Source organism: Delphinus delphis, chromosome 3 (genome assembly GCF_949987515.2).
Source record: "Delphinus delphis chromosome 3, mDelDel1.2, whole genome shotgun sequence".
NCBI lineage: Eukaryota > Metazoa > Chordata > Mammalia > Artiodactyla > Delphinidae > Delphinus > Delphinus delphis.
The window spans coordinates 121,677,531-121,698,208 of record NC_082685.1 but is presented as its reverse complement, the minus strand read 5'-3'; the positions used below and the strand labels follow the sequence as shown (position 1 = coordinate 121,698,208).

Below are 20,678 nucleotides of genomic sequence, written 5' to 3'. Positions count from 1 at the left end.
GTTTCTGATATTCCCAGCTTGGCATAATCATTTAACCTCGCTAAGCCTCAGTTTTCTCATCTGTAAAATGAGCAAGTTATTACCCTCTAAGAACTTCTTAGTATTAATATTTTTGTCTTGTGATTCTGGACATATTCCTTTTGTACTAAATTTAAAACTAGATATGAACTATCATATATTCACTAGCCAGCCCTCCTGGAAGTGCCTAATGGAAAATACAACTGAAAATCAGTATTTTTATAGTTTATATTCCAAAATGGAATACAGTCTGAAAATGTGGATAAATTTACCTGTTTTATAACTTGTTACCTTCACATTTCTCAAATCAGCTAATAGAAAAACACAGAGGAAAATATTCTATATTACTTTCTTTTGAGAATTATTTTAAACTCCAAAATAACATGAAGAAATGAGGCTAGGATGAACAACAGAGAAAGAAAAATTAAAAATTTGTGTAAATGTAGACAATTCCACTTAACGTTCGGTGCTGAAGCATACTTCCGTGTTCAATGTTCAAGCATATTATTTCATGTAGTCCCTAAATTATTTAACCAGTTTTGACTAATTTTCATGAAGCTACAGAGGCTTATTTTGACCACCAGATGGAGCCAGCATTGTTTGATTTGTAGAATTAAAAATATGCTGAAAATAAAAATAGGTTAAATGAAATTAATAAATTGCAGATTTCTTACTTTAGTTCATAGTACAGAAAAAATTAAACTTTTAGCCCAGTCTTTGCCTAAACTTCTGCCTACTCTTCATAAATGTGCATATAGATACCTCCATTATATAGTTTCTTTATTGTGAATTAGTTTTTATTTGAGCAGTTTCATTGGATAGAGAAACCAGTTTTCTTCTCATTCACCTTTTAAAGATATCATCTAAACACTTTCAATTATCTTCAAAACAAAATTAGTACAGGTTCACTCAATAAATATTATGGATTATAACTATGAATATATATATGTAGGCTCTCATTTTAATGTCACAGAATATTCCCACTGTTATCATTTCTATAATGGATTTTCTTACTAAAACAAACCAAAAAACAGGCATTTTGACTGGGGTGGAGGATATGTAGTTTAGCCCCAGTAGCTCCTCAAGGAGATGAAGCCTCAATGAATGGTTACATTTATTCAATGGCTGCAATGAATGGCCGCAGCTCTTACAGGGATTCTACTCAGAAAGCTCAGTGCTCAAGGGCTTAATCAGGGATAATTGCCTTCAAGTTGACTTTTACTCCTCTCACCTCTATTTAATAAGTGTCAGAAATCATCTAATTCCTTACAACTCAACTTAATTAGGCAGCTATCTACAGAAAAAGTATTTGTACACTAGGGGACCTAACCCCCTACAAGGCCCTCAAGGAGCCATTCTATCCAGCAAGAGCTATAAGGCAGCCATGCACACTGTTGTAATTTAAGATCTAAAAATGATCACTCTGTTCATTTGTCCATTCAGCTACTATTTATTGAGTACATACTACATGCTAGGGATATACTAGTCCACAAACAGGGCACTGTCCCTGCCATTTGAGTTTATAGCCGAGGCGGGCAGTACAAAGAGGCAGCTCTGATATAACGAAGTTAGCAGCTACAAAGTGTTTAAAAATTCAAATGAGGACAATATATGATTAATTATGGAGAATCAAGAAAAGCCATAAAGAACTCTTTCTAGGAAATTATTTTCATTAACCCACTGTTTGGCAGACTGCAGTTCCCATTTATTATGGTCTGGGAGGAATTCAGGACCTTTTTTTGTTGGTAGGACCTTATTTCATCAGGACACATCCAGTATGGTGACCTGATGCCTTTTTATGTCAGATTGGAATATTTTCTTCTAAGTTTTCTTGTGTTTCAGACATGAAGAAGAAATAAGCAAGCTGGTTAATAGTCTGTACTTTAGAGCTAGACTGCATGGTTTCTTATTCTCGAGTTTATAATCCCTGAGATAAGTTATCTAACCTCTTACTGCCCTAGTTACCTTATCAGCAAAATGGGGTCAATAATATGACTTCCTCATAGGGTTGTTGGTTATGAGGATTAAGCAAGTAATTCAAGGTACTAGTATCTGGCACATAGTGAGTACTTGAAATGTTAGCTATCATATTAGCTATTTTCAAGTCTGGTACTTTTCCTAGAATTAATTTAAGATCTGGTATGTATAAAATTTGATTAAAACATACTTTGTAGCTTCCAGAAAGTATCATGAGATACAAAGTATGATGAGATGTCAGTAGCTTTGGTATTTTTCTATATCCACTAAAGTCTGTCCCTTTTGTTTTCAAATGTTGTTTACTATTATCACTAGTAAACAACATTTACTTTTATTTATATAAAAGTTTTTATTATGGGAATTTTTCAAAAATTTCCTTGAAATAGTAGATCTAGATCTATTTAAAATCATTTATAAGTAGCTTTATTAACAGTTTCTGACACATAATAATCACTTACTAAACTTTTTTTTTAAATGAATGAATGTGCAGCTACTTGAAGCTTTTAGCTCCTTGAGCTCTGGTACTGAGACAGTAGAGGGTATAAGCCCTTTTACCTATAAAATGAGATTTGTAATAGATGGATACCATTGGTTCATTAGCTAAGTGACCAATAATTGAGTAGTCATCACTTCTTTCTGCTCAGAACAAAAAGGTTTTGTAATGAAGAGATTCAAGTGGAGCAAAGATTATGTTTCTGACTAGTTCTTAGGGAAGAGTTAGAGACATTCTTTATAACACGCAGGGGGAAAAGTGCAGTATTGAACCTTTAGTCTTACTACAGATTGTCACCAAAACTAGGAGTCAGAACATAAGTTTTAGCCCAAGTTCTGCTGCTAATCCACATGCGACACTAGCTAAGTTCTAGTGCTCTAGCAAACTGATGCTCTAGTAGTAAATTGATGGTTACAGTGTTGTTGGACATTCTTGTCACCAAACCCTTTTATATATATTTCCTAATATTATCTCAGAGGTCACTAAGATATTAAATTTTTTTTATTCTAACACTATAACATAGGTAAGCTTTAACTCCTCTCTAGGTGGCTAATATTCTACCCAAGAATCAGCAACATAATACTTACAATCAATGGCTTGATCTCTTAACTATTTTTACATATATTATGTTTATTTTACTCTTTAGATTACCTTCTAGAATGAAAAGCCTGCATCATGTATGCTTTAGATATCATTCATAACACTTCCTAGAGTGTCAGGCATGTGGGCAACACTTACTAAATTTTATTTTCGGAACTGAAGTTTTAATTGAAGACAGTAGGGCACAGTATGGGATTTTAGTATCATAGAGACCTGGGTTCAAGTTCTAGCTTTAGTATATTCTAATTGTGGTCTTATCCTGTTTCCTAATTTGTCAGATAGGTTTATAGATACTTTCTTCATGGATAGTTAAAGAATCTTAGCATGGTACCTAACATATAGTAGGTTTTTACTAAATGTTCTTTTTTCTCCCATTCTTCATTCCTATTTATTTAGCATATATTTTATAGAAATTTCAGTTAATAACAAATAGTTGTCATACTGTATCATTATTTATGAATTATCATCCAGCATATATTGAGATTTTTAAGAAAAGCAGAAGTAGAGCACTCTGTACTTAAACTGATTTTTTTCAAACTCCTTTTATATTTTATTAGCTAGTTTTATGTGACTAAAATCATCCAGTCACGTATTCAATTTTTGTTTATCCAGGGGCATTCAAGTACATGAGAAATGAATGTGCTACTTCCTGTTCTGGCAACATGGACTGAGTTAAGACAGAACTTTCTCCTTCTACAAATATATAGAAATTCTGGATAAAATATGATCCAGCGCAATTTAAATACTTAGCTAAGCTTGAAAGAGACAGAGAGGGGGCTGGCAGGGTGAGGGAAAGTGAAAGGGGGCGGGGAGAGAGAAGGTAAGAAAGAAAAGAAAATTCCTACGTACCAGAAACAAAGGTGAGGCATAACCAGAGCATTAAGTGGGCAAGTTGACACTACAGTTGCCCAGGGGGATATTGGAACCAGACGTAGGCTCTGATAGCTAGAAGCTGAGGTTTTAATCTCACACTTGGACAGAGATATAGTCTTGGATCAAAAGAGGAAGGAACTGGGGCTTCCCTGGTGGCGCAGTGGTTCAGAGTCCACCTGCCGACGCAGGGGACATGGGTTCGTGCCCCGGTCTGGGAAGATCCCACATGCTGCGGAGTGGCTGGGCCCGTGAGCCATGGCCGCTGAGCCTGCGCATCCGGAGCCTGTGCTCCGCAACGGGAGAGGCCACAACAGTGAGAGGCCCGCGTACCACCAAAAAAAAAAAAAAAAAAAAAGAGGAAGGAACTAAAAAAACTGTCCACCTGGTCAGGAAGGCCACAAAGAAGCATGTCATTTTTCAGAGCTATATGTGGGAGGAAAAAAAAAAGTCTGTCATAAAAAATATCAAAACTCTAAAACTCTACAAGGCACAGCTATAAAGTCTGAATGTACACTGCCTATATGGTACAGGAATCCTAAGCCAGGAAATTAACTTGGGGAAAAAATGGCTGTTCACTAATGGAGCCCCTTAATTTCCTGGTAGAAACAAATGCAAAAGCTCTCTGTAGGACTCCTTACATAATCCTGGGTGCCAAGGATTCCTATGGAGCATGACGAAGATGTAGCTCTAGCTGTAGGTACACACACAGTCAAAAATTAGAAAACACATGGGGAAATAACCACTCTGGGGAGAGAGTCAGAAGACATAATAGAAGGATCTCCAAGAATAATCTGAAAGATAAAACATAACAAGTGTCTAGAATTTTAAGCTATGATTATTAAAATCAATGACTCAGTTTATATCTTAAAAACTGATTAGATACAGCTAAACAGAGAATTAGTTAAATGAAATACAGAGCTAAGGAAATTACTCAGAGTATAGTGTTAAGAAATAAAAACATGAAAAATAAATGTGCTGTGAACATTTGATCACACTATAAACAGAAGTAGTTTATACTGATGTGATATACTCAGTTAGGAAATAGAAGAGTTGACCATATTTTTCACACAGTTGAGTTTGTGCAGCAGATACCATTGCATTTGACTCTGTGTACCATGTAGAAGTGTTTGGGTTATAGTTTCCATGCAGTCCAGATGGAACCTTAGCAGGCTTAATCTTGGTATCACAGATGTATATAATGAAAGGTCAGCTGATTTCACAGCTATTCTCAAGCTGTTTGCCTATTCATTTTGGCTAGAAATAAAAATAGGAGGAGAGGAAAAACATCCTAAAGCCAGACAATTAAAAATCTCAGAAGACTAAGAACTAGAGAAACCATTGTGAAATGATTACCACAGTCTAGCTAATTAACATATCCATCACCTTACAAAGTTACAGTTTGTGTGTGTGTGTGTGTGTGTGTGTGTGTGTGTGTCTGTGTGGTGATCAACTTTCTTAGCAAATTTTAATTATACAATACAGTATTATTAACTGTAGTTACCATGCTGTACATTAGATCTCCAGAACTTTTCTATCCCACATAATTGAATCTTTGTACCCTTTGACCAACATCAAAATCATATTAGGTAAACATAAAAAGACTACTTGTTTCTTAGTTCACACATTTTTTTTAACTAGACAATCTCTTGAACAAAATGGCTGATTATTAATATATTACTCATTAATTATTTTCCTCAAACTAGGTAACAAAGAGGCAAGCCACAAACCAAGGCTTGAATAGAAAGATTACTGGTATTCTTGATGTCAACGGGCTCATCTTGGTTTGCCAGCCAAAGATGAGAAGAGATAGGTTTTTGTGTTTTTTTTCCTTAAGTCACAAATTTTCATTAATATATATAAATGTAACATAATGTAAAATGTTAGTACTTTTTTTTTTTTTTTTGAGGCAAACCTGTATTCCGTGAACCCAGATGTTAGCTAATCTTTGTTTGTATGGAATTACTGCAGGATCAAATCCATACATTTTTTTTTCTAATTTCTAATTTAGTAAAAATTATTTCTATCTGCTCTAGGTAACTGTCCTGATTTTTTGTTAGATATATTTATATTTTATGATGCCATTAAATTGAAATTGTTTGTTGTTGTTATTATTTTAACTGGGGAGCAAAAGTGGCAGGTAATTGGAAAATCAACCAATATTGAAAGATTATATCTTATAAGGCAAGAGAATAATGTAAAATGGTATTGCTGAATTTTAGGAATACCTTACTTATTTTAAAAGTGAGATAGACAGGGGGAAGGGTTAGGAGGAGGGATAGTTAGGGAGTTTGGGGTTGACATGTACACACTGCTATATTTAAAATGGATAAGCAACAAGGACCTACTGTATAGCAGAACTCTGGTCAATATTATATAACAACCTAAATGGGAAAAGAATTTGAAAAAGAATAGATACATGTATATGTATAACTGAGTCACTTTGCTGTACACCTAAAACTAACACAACATTGTTAATTAACTATACTCCAATATAAAATAAAAAATAAAAAAAATTAACTGAAGAAAAAAAGTGAGATAGGTGATTTTATAGTCAAATAAATACAGTTGAGAACAACTACAATAGTACAGTATATAATAAAGATGTTTATAAAATTGGTTGATAAATTAACATCAATCATTTTCTAATCTAGATAATCATTGTGGAGCTTCCATAGAGCCTTTTTACTATTTATCCTAAGACTATTCTATTATTCCTCAGAGGAAGAGGCTGCTCCAGATGGTGCTGTTGCAGAATACAGACGAGAAAAGCAAAAGTATGAAGCTTTGAGGAAGCAGCAGGCAAAGAAAGGAACTTCCCGTGAAGACCAGGTAACTTCACAAACCAAAATCCATACGCAGTTCATTGCCTTTTAATTGTCTTCAAGTGTTAATGGAACCTAATTTGATTATACACAAGGGGAAACATCACCTCTTAAAAATGGAAAAGGATATATTAATATAGGGGTGAAGTGACAAGGACCTTGGCCACTTAAGCAAAGACCCAGATGATAGAGTTCTTTCCTGACATAAAGGCATAAAGCCTAAAACTTTCAGGTTTCAACCTTGTACTCCCTTATTAAACACAGGAAGGAACGTAGTAAAACCACATATTACCAGATACTCCGGTAGAACCTTTGACTAAGTGAATATTATGCGATGGGGTGATTATAAATGATGAAGGTATCTCTTCTGGATCAGCATCTCACCTGCTGCCTAGGCAGCTCCACTTGAAACTGTACAGTGCCTGTAAATAAGGCACTTTGTCCACTAGTTGACTTCTACCATAAATAATACCACAAAAGTCTGCTTACTGAAAGTCATTCCTGTATCTTTAAGTAGTAATGTAAGAGGATTGTCAGAAATCAAGAATTAAAAAAAGACAGGAAGCGAGCTCATCAATTTGGGAGTCAACACCATGCAGCACTTGGCACTTGATAAAATGAATCTCTTCAGCAGCTCTTTATGTTGAAAAGCTAGGGGGCAGACCAAAATTATTTATATTCGGTGCTGCCATATATACATGAGAACGTGCCATTTTAGGCATATAAATAAAAATAGGCAAAATAAAAGTAAATTTAAAAGCCCAAGCCTGTTTGAGTAAATTAATCTAATCAGGAACTATATTATAAATGACACCTAATTACTGGTAAGGAAGATCATGCATCAGTGCCCAGTGTGAAAATAGTCATAGGGAAAATTCAACAAGAATTCAGGTATAGGAAATTGTACTTACAGAGAACTAACATGTGCAGTTTTCAAAAGAAATGGCACATCAAATGAAATTAAGAAAAAGTACTTTATTAACTTGTTTTCATGGAGTCACGAAAGTCCTCTGAATGTACTACCAAAAGATGTGAAGGATCACTCTTATTCTTGCATTCCTCTTTCTTCCCTCCTAGTAAATAATTATTAAGAATCTACCATGTCCTAATCACTGTATTTGGTGGTAAACGAGGTAGAAACATCCCTGTCTTCTCTGAGCTATCAGGAAAAAGAGGCAGTTAAGTAATACTAATAAAAGGGGTGAACATTATGACAGGTTAGATACAGGAAACTATGTCAATGTATAACAGTAGGACCTAACATGGCATAAGAATCTGGGAAGGCCTCCCTGAGAAAATGATTTGTCAGCTGAGCTTTGAGGGTTGGATAGGACATAACATGGCTAGACTAAAGGGACAGTATATGAGGAGTCTTTGACCTCTTTTGCAAAGAACTAAAAGATGTTAAGTATGACTGGAACTTAGACTAAGAAAAAGAAAGAGATGAGGCTGGAGAGGTAAGCAGGAGCCAGTTCACACAAGATATTTTTGAGCCATATTATGGAGTTGAGATTTACCCTAAGAGCAATGGGGAGCCATCGAAGGAAGGAGGTGATATGACCTCATTTGCACTATGGGAAGATCCCTCCCACCTGGCTGCAGTATGGAGAGTAGACTGGACCCGGGGCAGGACTGGCAGCACAGAGGCCATTTGAGAGACTCTTCTATGTAGATATGCATGCACAAGGTGTGCCAGGGCAGGCCCCTTCAGCACAGCTTCTTCATGCCGGGAAGGCTTGCTCTGTGCTGAAGAGCATGCTGTTAATGGTTGGCCCTTCATTCCTTCAGCAAAAGCCAGAAGACTAATTCCCCTGGAGTTGCCAAACAGAAATGCCTCCATGCAGATCCTATCTTCTTCAACCTATATTGGGCCCCATTTTTTTTTGTGGTGTTAGCTTTTCTGCCTAGTGTCCTTTCTTGCCTTTCGAATGCAACTAGAGAAAGTCCAATCTTGAATATAGGAGAAATTAAGAAAGGCTGAGAGGATGTTTTTCGTTTGTCATAGTCCCAGTCCTCCTTCTTTGAGCAAATACCAATAGCACGTTAATTGGCTCTAAAAACAGACTGCCTCGCCACTTTCAACTCAAAAGAATAAAATCCAGGTCTAGCGCAGTTTTCTAGGAAGTTTTAAAATTTCATTCCACTAAGAGGTCTCCTTTGTTTTCATTTTTCTTTATGCCCTCAGAATAGACGTTTCCAAGTATGTGAAAATCCACCATCAAAAATTGATGGAGTTTGCTTTTAAGTGATAGATAGATAGATAGATAGATAGATATAGAGATAGGCATGTAGAGGTATATATTTATATAATATATAGATATATACACACACAGAAACACTTAAGAAGCCTTGAAGGATATATACCAAATGTCTACAATGGTTACTTATTCTTAGTGGTGGGATAATAAATATTTTTGTTTTGCTTCTCTTTGTTTTCTAATATTTCTACAATAATCACTTTTCTTATTATAAAGCAAATACAATAAAAGTTTGTAGGTGAAAGGCTTTTTTTTTTTCATTTTAACATCTTTATTGGAGTATAATTGCTTTACAATGGTATGTTAGTTTCAGCTTCACAACAAAATGAATCAGTTATATATATACATATGTTCCCATATCTCTTCCCGCTTGCGTCTCCCTCCCTCCCACCCTCCCTATCCCACCCCTCCAGGCGGTCACAAAGCACCGAGCTGATCTCCCTGTGCTATGCAGCTGCTTCCCACTAGCTATCTACCTTACGTTTGGTAGTGTATATATGTCCATGCCTCTCTCGGTGAAAGGCTTTTTTAATGAATAATGTTTTAAAACAAGGGATGTTTTCTTTATCTGTTAACATTGTTTGAAGAGCTTAGTCCTATAATTGCTACTCTAGAAACAGATAAAATATCTAAACCCTAACATGCTAGCAGCCCTCAGAATGCCTATGAAGATATTCTATAGAATTTATAGTTTTTCCTTAAAACTCGTCATTTAGCAACTATGGTAATGTATATATTTTCCACTGTTGTCCATGTGGGCATTAAATTTTGCAGAAACATATAAGGCACTTTTCACTATCATTTTTTGGCAATAACTGCCTTTGTTTCTTGCAGATATTTTTTTTTCTTTTTTTTTTTTTTTTTTTTGCAGATATTTTGACGTCGCCTGTCTTTATTGAGCTTAGGTTCTAGACCACCAAAACCTACTTAATTTTTTCACGAACCATGGTCTTAATGATATTTTAGATAAATTCTGGAGCCTCCAAGTTGCTGTGATTCTTTATTATATTTGTTATTCACATATTGAACTATCACACACATTTTTCCTTAGGAAATGTAATTACAGTTGGCCCTTGAGCAACACAGCTTTGAACTTTGTGGGTCCACTTATATGTGAATTTCTTTCAGTAAATACGTACTACAGTTCTAGACCAACTGCAGTTGGTTGCATAACCACCAGTGTTGAGGGAGAGCTGGCTGTGAAGTTATGAGTGGATTTTCAACCGCCCAGAGGGTTGGTGCCCCTAACACTCATGCTGTTTAAGGGTCAACTGTATTTTAGTACTGAATTCAATGTACCAGCATCTTAATTAGAAACTTGAGTTTTTCAGACAAGGTAGTACTTTATCCCATTTCACAGTTATGTACTTTTTAAAACTACAGAATAAAAAAACATTTCTCTAATTTCTGATTCTCTGCTCAAATTCTGAAGCAAACTGTTATGGTATAGCCAGGGGACAATGTGATTAAAATTTCAGGCACCTGCTGTTTCCTCTTACCTACAAATGGCATTGGAGCCAAAAATAAAAATATCAGAGAAATAGTCCCTTTTTTACAAAAACACACTCAACATGATATTTATATCCTACTTCTTTCACTTAACAATGGCATATAATATTTCATGTGTATAATTTTAATAATAGTGTAATCACATATTCACTGCTTTTTACCAAATTTATCTAGCTCCTTATTAATAGACATTTAACATGTTTCCATTTTTCACTTGTATGAATATTGCTGCAGTGCACATCTTTTGCATAAGCCAGTTTCAGTGTTTCAGATTATTTTTCTACATGTATTCCCAGTATTGGAATTATTGAATCAAAGGGAATGATCATTTTAAAGTTTCTGATATGTATAAAAAACTTTCCAAAGATGTCACTCCAATTTACGCACCTTCCAACAATTAACATGTTCATTCATTTCACCTTCCCCAGCATTGACATTTTTATATTTTTGGAAATTTGTTCAATACTATTTGTTTTTGGTGTTTTGGTTTTGATTTCACATGTCTTAGTGAAGTACCTCCCTATCTTGTGGACACTAAAAACTTAGCTATTAGTAAGCATGCATTTTAAAGTTTAAACGTCTTCTACATAAACAAACTTATTTTCCCCAAATCAGAAAATAGTCACATATCCCTGAGGGAAAATGTCAGTGCAAGTGCAAATGGGGCAATGTCAAGGTTTGTGAATATCAATCACTGTTGCAGCTGGAAGGCAGTTTTGTTATTTTCCTTCAAAATGAAAAAAATTAAGTGTTTTACATCCTGGAAGGATATTTTCTTTTCTACCAAATTTAAGTGTCTCTTCTGAAATTATATTTATCCTTATCAGGAAACTTAGCAGTCTAATTGTTATTTCAGACCCTTGCGCTGCTGAACCAGTTTAAATCTAAACTCACTCAAGCAATTGCTGAAACTCCTGAAAATGACATTTCTGAAACAGAAGTAGAAGATGATGAAGGATGGTAAGGCCTTTGATTTCTTTGTATTACCATGAACAAACAAGCTCAAAGCAGAGACACTATTAGGATATTTCTACTGTATCATCCCTTTTTTTTGTCAGACTTTACCTTCCATTATACCCTCATCATTATAGGACCTCGGCACCGTTTTACTTCATTGCAGTTCAGTAAGCATTTATTTAGTGCTTGGTGTATTCCCAGTATTGTGCTAGCCAGTAGAAAATACACAGGAAATATATGACCCTATCCTTGCCCTAAATAACTTTCTAATATTGTGGAAAAGATAAGACTCACATTAAACAGCTAGAAAACAGCCTTAAAAGATTCTGAGTCATTAACTTTTTACACTTTGCCACAAACATTTTAGAACTCATTAGTCCATTTCATAATCCTACCAAGTTCCTCTTCAAATTATGACCTATAGGATCCTAGCAATACATGCATAGTTAACTTATTTTTATCTTTGGATATTTTTCAGCTTTTATTTAAGACACTGATAAGAAATAAAGGGATTAATGACTTGTATGTGTCCTGTGCTTAGCACTTTATCCTATACTGGCAAAAAGGAAAAAAAAGGAGTAAGCACTGTGCTTTTCTCTTCTCACACTCCTCTGCCCTCCAGCTGACTCCACATGTAGTATATTAGGCCTCCCCGCACCTAACTGCCTCCACGCCCGCACTACACCCTGGCTCAGGCACATTGCTGTGAGCAAGCCAGTGGGTCACCCCCCACACATGACTCACCCTCTGGAGCCTCTGAACTGTCACATGTGCCATTACCCCAACCCAGAATCATAGCCTCACTCCTCTCTGCCAAACAGCATCTCTCCCCTATTTCAAAACTCAGTTCAACACTCCCATCCTCCAGGAAACCAGTCAGCAAGATTTGTTGAGCACTCACAAATCTAGAGGGTGGAGGAAAGAGGGCTGGAACACATATTAAAAAAGACATAAAAACACTTATTAAGAAAACATTTAAGCAAGTAAGGCTCTGCAACTATATATAACTTTAATCAAAAGGGCCAGGTGATGATGATTTGAATGGGATGAATCCTACCTACCATACGATCCTGGAAATACTTGTATATTTCTCGATATGTGATTTCTGTATGGTCTGGGTTATGATGCCAATTTTTGTAAAACCCTTGGTCTCTTTTAATAGGTTTCTATTACTTATGTGTATTTGTTTATACTTAAATTCAAAGTCGCTTAAGGCAGAAGCTGGCTCCTCCCATAGTTCTTTGCCAAAGGTGAAGGCTCAGTGAGTGTTGAATGACCCATAGAGATAAATGCACTTGCACAGAAAAACTTTCTGTTTTTTTATATGACTGGACAGGTTTAGTTTTATTTTGGATTCTTTGAATGTCTCAAAATATCTTTCAAATGTTTTGGGTTCAGCCACTACACACAAAAAAATGTTTTGCCAAGTCCTCTTCCCCTTATTTTTGAATCCATATGCATTTTTTAAGGAAATATGATCCATGTGTTTCTGATTCATTTACACTTAACTCATCAAGATGGTGTTTTGTAAGAGCAGTTTGATGCCCAATAAGTTTTTTTAACCTTCTTTTAAGCCATTTAAGTCCTTTTTTATTGAACAGGAAAGTCACCAACAAATTTAAACCCAGAAGTTTCATTTGAAACTCATAACCCACAGGATTCAAATTTACTTTCAACTTGGCAAGACCATTTACCTTCCCAAGGTTCTTCCTAGTCCCTTGGTTCAGTGTCCTCTCAGTTTGAATTCCTCATTAGCATCAGATATCAATTAGTGTTTTTGAAAGTGTCATTCTTGTTTTTGATGTGATTTCACAATACAATCAGTGTTCTAACATCCTCATTAGAGAGTTAAACAAATGGGGAAACTTCACCAGATTGGGGGAAAAAAAGACCACTGGTCAATGACATTGGCTAGTTCTCCATCTGGGGAATAAAAATAAGTGGTAAAGGAAGGGGAAGTAGGGTAAAGGAACCATTACCAGGGGTTCCTTTCTGCTTGCAATTGCAGTCACCTAACCAGAAAGTCAGAACTCTACACTATGTACCTACATACTTTTTGTATATTTTTTTAATCTAACATCTAATTAAAGTACCTTTAGTATTCTTACAGAATACATGGGGGCACTTATATACAGCCTTTTTGTTGCATTGTAGAATACTGAAATTTTGTAACCTGATAAGCAACAGCATCACTTCTGTTCATAAATAAACCAGTTCAGCTTTATCAAGTCCCTGGTGATTTAGATCATCTCTCATAAAGTATACTCCACTCGGAAAAGAAGTCTTGTATTCAAAATGATTTATAGCAAATATTATGACTTCATGGCATGTGCATGTGTGTTATGCATAAATTACATGGTTCCCAGACTATTTTGTAGGTCACGCTTGCCGCTTTTCTAAGAAGTGAAAGTCAGCCAGTGCTGTACTACACCGTCAGGGTCTGTTATCTGAGGTAAAATGATTGCTTCTAAGACATTTTTATGTGTCCACATGAGTGACCACACATTGAGGGATCATTTTCATTTTCTGTCAAGATAGAAACCATTACCAATTTGTTATGTTTTCTTTTACTTGGCAAACTGTTCTATTCACATTTTTGGCTGAGCTGCTGTATTGGCATAGTATACAACAGACATTTGGGTACCATTCAGCAGCATTCTACTTTTTATGCAAAAAAAAAAAAAAAAAAAAGTGGGAGGGGGAGAGACAGAAAAGAAATATGATTCTATTGTAAACACTGTATATGGTGTTTGATAATTATTCCCAGATTTCACTGTCTAACAAGGCATTTAAGGAAGTGTTATTAGTAGATCTAAGCTGAAATGCATGATAGAAATTTTTCACTCAAAATTATTATCATTCTTCCTTTGTTGGGATATATACTGCCAATATCTGATAGTGGTAGTGACGGGCACCAGATTCTAGTATAGCAGCTAAAGGAGACTCTTTGCCACTACATTCCTTCATCCCACAGCATCACACACTCTTATAGCTATAGAAACCTTCTTCAAACATGGATTTTATAAAACCAATTAGATACATAGCAGGAGTTATCAGCCAAAGGATTCATATGACCATGTGGATGAAGTCCATATGCCATTTTGGGTTTGGTTAGATAAAGCTTGGTTAGCTCCCAAAAAAAGTTTTGAGAGCTGTCTGACAGGGCAGTAGAGAGACTTATAAAAAAGAAAGCCACCTGCTCCTTACACAACAAAATTGGCATTCTAAGGGGAGGGAAAAAATTAAATCTATGAGAGTAGACTGCAGTCTTGTGAACATTAACTATTCACTACTATGTTCCATTGAAAATTCTTTCCAGATTGTTAACATAAAACTTCACAACAAACATACAAGATAAAATAATAAACAATATAAATGTCTATCTGCCTTCCTCCCTTTTCCTCTCTCTCCCCCTCACCACTTTCCCTTAGTACATACAGTATTCAGTAATATAAGAATAGGAAAACACTAACAATTGCATGGTTGCCTCAAGTAAATATTTTAATTTTTTTATTATATAAAGAAAAGATATTCACTGTAGAAAAACCAGAGTATAGATCCCGCAAAAGAAGTAAATTAAATCACCTGTGATCCCAAACTCAACAATAAATACTATTAATTTATACACACATATATATATATATGTGTGTGTGTATATATATACCCTTCACATACTTTCATGCATATTTTAAGCAGAAATGAGATCACATAATACTACAGTTTTATAACTTGGTTTTTTTCCCTCAGCAATATATAGTGAGTACTTTTCCTCGCCATACGTAATTTTATGATATACTGTTTGAATTCTGTACTGTGACCATATAGTATTCCATTATATGCTGAACCATGGTTTACTTGATCAGCGCCATGTTGTCAGATATTTAGGCTCTTCCCTAAATGTTTTTATTATTATACACAGCACTGTAATGAACATCCTTATATCTATGTCATTGCTGCTTTTCTCAGGACAAATTTCTAAAACTGGAATTGCTTAATCAGTGGGTATGCATGTTAGGCTCTGCTAAATATTTTCAAATGGCCCTACCAAAATGTCATTCCAATTTATACTCCCAAGTAAATATCATTTTTATGACTTGCTTTTAGGGCTGTTAGAATCATAAGAATTAATTAAGGTACTTTGCAGCATTTGAGAATAACATTTTAGAAGAAGTGCTTTGCCCTTGTAAACTTTTAAAAAATACACAGTCTGGTTTGCTTCTGTTTTTAATATAGCTGGTACAAATTCCAATGTAACTCCGCAAGATCATCAGCTCTAAGTATTCTTGTTCTTGGTGCTAAAAAAGGCTCCAGGATAATCCTATGGGTTAGAACTTTATGATCTAGATTTTTTTTTCAGTTTTATTACTACACCTTGGCTTGCATTAAAAATCAGTCTTGTCTATCAGCCAGACAGTTTGTTTCTGCTAAAGACTGGAGTTCTGAGAACCAAGTTAGCATAGCATGGAAGCAACAAGTACCAGTTGTCTTGAGTATCCAAAACAGTGAAAAACAGTGAAAACTTAATAATGCAGATGTTAAAAAAAAAAAGAGATTATAAACTGTTAGACCCATTTAGACCTCGTTATAAGATACCATTAAAGGATGTAGCCTCATTTCATTGTTAATATTGGCAAAGCTTTAAACACCTTTTATATGTAATACTATAGTGACAGATGTAATACATATTGTATATGATTTGGTCATGTATTGAGTGAAAGGTGCTGTGACAACAAATCAATATTTTAATTATAGTCCCCACTTCATTCAAGCAGGACATTGCCAGGCATGGGTAACAAGCTGGTGTAGACAAACACAAATACAGCTCTAAGGAGACTGTGAGACTGATGAAAGCCCAGGTTAGCCAAGTGAGAGAACTTTACCCTTTAGTGTAGGTGGGACAGCAGGTCTCAAACTGTTGGTCTCTGGACCACTTCTATACTCTTAAAAATTACTGAGGACCCCAAAGAGCTTTTGTTATGTGAAATATATTTATTGATATTTACCTTATTAGAAATTAATACTAAGAAATTTTAAATCACTTCAAAATAACAATAATGAACCTATTACATGTTAACATAAATAACATGTTTTTATGAAGAATAATTACATTTTCAAAGCAGAAAATATAGTGAGAAGAGTGGTATTGATTTACTTTTTTTCATATCTCTAATGTCTAGCGTAACAGGAGCAGCTGGATTCTCATATCTGCTTCTGCATTTCACTCTGTTTTGATCTCATATTTACATTATGTGTTCTCTGAAATTTTTCACTGTACATTCATGAGAGGATGAGAATAATGAGGGCAAATAATGTCTTAGTATTCATACAAAAATAATTTTGACATTGCAGGCACAGTGATCCCCAGTACTTTGAGAACTGCTGGGTTATAGCATATCTAGTCACTGTGTGTGTCATGATGGTCCTTATTTATCAGAGGTTATGACCCAATCTGTAGGTCCTGGGAAGCTTCATTCCAGATCCTGGTTTGTGATCCTTGTTCTGAAGTGATACCAAAGTAGTGCTTTCTGAATTAAATGTGCCCAGCACCATTGGCCTAGACCTGTTACAGCACAATTCTTACCACTTCCACAGCAACCCCTTACTGGCCCTCAACTGCTTTGGAATGGTCTGTGGCATGCCAGTTTGATTTTATTGTTCTTGTTTGTTTTTCCCCAGCTCAATTACATTGAGATATTAATATATAACATTGTTTAAGGAGTACAGTATAATGATTTGATACACAAATATATTGTGAAATGTGTACCACAGTAAGGTTAGTTAACACATCCTTCACCTCACATAATTACCATTTTGTTGCTGTACCCCCCAGAACTTATCCATCTTATAACTGAAAATTTAAACCCTTTGACCAGAATCTCATTTCCTCCACCCCCTAACCCCTGACAACCACCATTCTACTCTTTGTTTCCATGATTTCAGTGTTTTGGGATTCCACATATAAGTGGGATCATAAACTATTTGTCTTTCTCTATCTAGTTTATTTCATTACTTAGCATAATGCCCTCAAGGTTTTTCTTCTATAAGGTTGGCCATAAGATCTTATGGAAAAACCTGAACGAACTTTTTGGCCAACCTAATATTTTATGCCTGAATAATATTTCATTGCATATATATGTATGTGTGTGTGTGTGTGTATATATATATATATATATATATATATCACATTTTCTTTCTCCATTTATTTGTCGATGGACACTTAGGTTGTTTTCATGTCTTGGCTATAGTGAATAATGCTACAATGAACATGGTAGTGCAGCTATCTCTTTAAGACAGTGATTTTGTTTCCTTCAGATATATACATAGAAGTGGGATTGATGGATCATATGGTAATTCTATTTTTAATTTCTTGAGGAACCTCCATACTATTTCCACAGTGCTGTACCAAATTACATTCCCACCAACAGTACATAATGGTTCCCTTTTCTCCACATCCTCACCAGCATTTGTTACTGCTTCTCTTTTTGACAGTAGCCATTCTAACCGGTATAGGGTGTTATATCATTGTGGTTTTGATTTGTATTCCCTTCTGATTAGTGATGCTGAGCATTTTTTCATGTACTTGTTGACCATTTGTATGTCTTCTTTGGAGAAATGTCTATTCAGATCCTCTGCCCATTTTTCAGTAAGATTGGTTTTAATTGCTTTTGAGTTATGTAAGTTCCTTATATATTTTGGATATTAACCCCTTATCAGTATATAGTTTGCTAATATATTCTCCTTTTCATTTTGTTGATTTCTTTTTCCCACGAGGAAGGTGTTTAGTTTTAAATGTAGTCCTACTTCTTAACATTTGCTTTTGTTGCTGTGCTTTTGATGTCATATCCGAAAAGTGTTTGCCATGACCAATGTCAAGGAGCTTTTTTCTTATGTTTTCTTCTAGGAGTTTTACTGTTTCAGGTCTTATGTTTAAATCCTTAATCATTTCGAGTTAATTTTTGTGAATGGTATTATATGAATTAAGGGTCCAATTTCATTCTTTTGCATGTGAATATCCAGTTTTCCCAGAACCATTTGTTGAAGAAACTGTCCTTACCCCATTGGGTATTACTGGTTCCCTTGTCAAATATTGGGTTGGCCATAAAAGTTCATTTGGGTTTTTCTGTAAGATGTTACAGAAAAACCTGAACGAACTGTTATGGCCAACCCAATATTAGTTAACCATATATGCATGGGTTTATTTCTGGGTTCTTGATTCTGTTTCACTGGTCTGTGTGTCTATTTTTATGCCAGTACCATACTGTTTTGATTACTATAGATTTGTATTAGAGTTTGAAATCAGGAAATGTGATACCTTCAGCTTTATTCTTGTTTCTCAGAATTGCTTTGGCTGTTCTGAGTCTTTTGTGGTTCCATACAAATTTTAGGGGGGTTTTTTTCCTGCAAAAAAATACATGCCATTGGAATTTTGATTGAAATTGTATTGAATCTATAGAAGACCTTCGATGGTATAGACATTTTAAAAATATTAACTCTTCTGATCCATGAGATATCTTTCCATTTATTTGTGTCTTCTTCAATTTCCTTCATCAGTGTCTTACAGTTTTTGGTGTATAGATCTTTTACTTCCTTGGTTAAATTTATCCCTAAGCATTCTTTTTTTATGCCACTGAAAATGGGATTTTTAAAATTTCTTTTTCAGATAGTTCATTGTTACTTTACAGAAATGTTTTGATTTTGTACATTGATTTCATATCATGAAATTTTATGAAATTCATTTATTAGTTCCTATGGCTTTTGGTTGGAGTCTTTAGAATTTTCTATGTATAAGATCATGTCATCAGCAGACAGAGAAAATTTTACTTCCTCCTTTCCAATTTGGATACCTTATTTTTTTTTCCTTAATTGTTTGGGCTAGGACTTCCAGTATGGTGTTGAATAGTTGTGGTAATAGTGGGCACTCATGTCTTGTTACCAGTCTTAGAAGGAAAGCTTTCAACCTTTCAGCACTGAGTATGATGTTTGCTGTAGGGTTTGCAATATATGGCCTTTATCTTGTTAAGTAATGTTCCTTCTATAACCGATGTATTAAGAGTGTTTATCATGAAAGGATGTTGAATTTTATCAAATGCTTTTCCTGTGTTTATTGCAATCATGCTTTAATTTTTTGTCTTTCATTCTATTAATGTGGTATATAACATTTATTGGTTTGCATATGTTGAACCATCCATACATCTCAGGGATAAATCACACTTGATCGTGGTGTGTGATGCTTTTAATGTGCTGTTGAATTCAGTTAGCTAGTAATTTGTTGAGAATTTTGCATCCATACTCATCAGAAATATTGGCCAATAGTTTTAATTTCTTGTAGTGTCCTTATCTGACTTTGGCATCAAAGTAATTCTGGCCTCATAAAATGAGGCTGGAAGTGTTGCCTCCCCTTCAATTTTTTGGAACAGTTTGAGAATAATCGATTCTTCTTTAAATGTATGGTAGAATTTGCCCATGAAGCCATCTGGTCCTGAGCTTTTCTTTGTTGGGAGGTTTGTGATTACTGATTCAGTCTTTTTACTTGTTATTGATCTGTTCAGATTTTCTATTTCTTCATGATTCACACAGTAGTCTCATGCTCCATTGTATTTCTGTGGCATCAGTTGTAGTGTTTCCACTTTCATTTCTAATTTTATTTGAGTCCTCTCTCTCTTTTTCTTGGTAAGTCTGGCTAAAGGGTTATCAATTTTATTTTTCAAAAAAACCACCTCTTAGATATGTTGATCTTTTCTATTATTCTTTCCTCTATTTCATTTATTTCTGCTCTGATCTTTGTTATCTCCTTTTATCTGCTAACTTTGGCTTAGTTTGTTCTTCTTTTTCTAGTCCCTTGAGGTGTAAAGTTAGGTTGTTTATTTGAGATCTTTTTTTGTTTAACGTATGCATTTATCACTATAAATGTTCCTCTTAGTACTACTTTTGCTACATACCATAAGTTTTGCAATGTTGTGTTTCCATTTTTATTTGTTTCAAGATATATTTTGATTTTCTTTTTGATTTCAACTTTGACCGATTTGTTGTTCAGGAGTATGTAGTTCAATTTTCCACTTATTTGTGAATTTTCCAGTTTTCTTCCTCGTCATTGATTTATAGTTTCATACCATTGTGGTTGGGAAAGACACTTGGTATGATTTCACTGTTTCTAAATTTGCTAAGACTTGT

General features: G+C 35.0%; 1 protein-coding gene across 1 annotated transcript in view; it reads left to right on the top strand.

Annotated features, from left to right (window-relative positions):
- The window catches only part of CWC27 (CWC27 spliceosome associated cyclophilin), a 228,608-nt gene that overhangs the window by 159,132 nt on the left and 48,798 nt on the right, over positions 1-20,678 (top strand). Inside the window, exons 12-13 of the mRNA XM_060009430.1 lie at positions 6,681-6,790; positions 11,407-11,510. Coding sequence (XP_059865413.1) covers positions 6,681-6,790; positions 11,407-11,510 — 214 coding nt within the window. The remainder of the gene's footprint in view (positions 1-6,680; positions 6,791-11,406; positions 11,511-20,678) is intronic.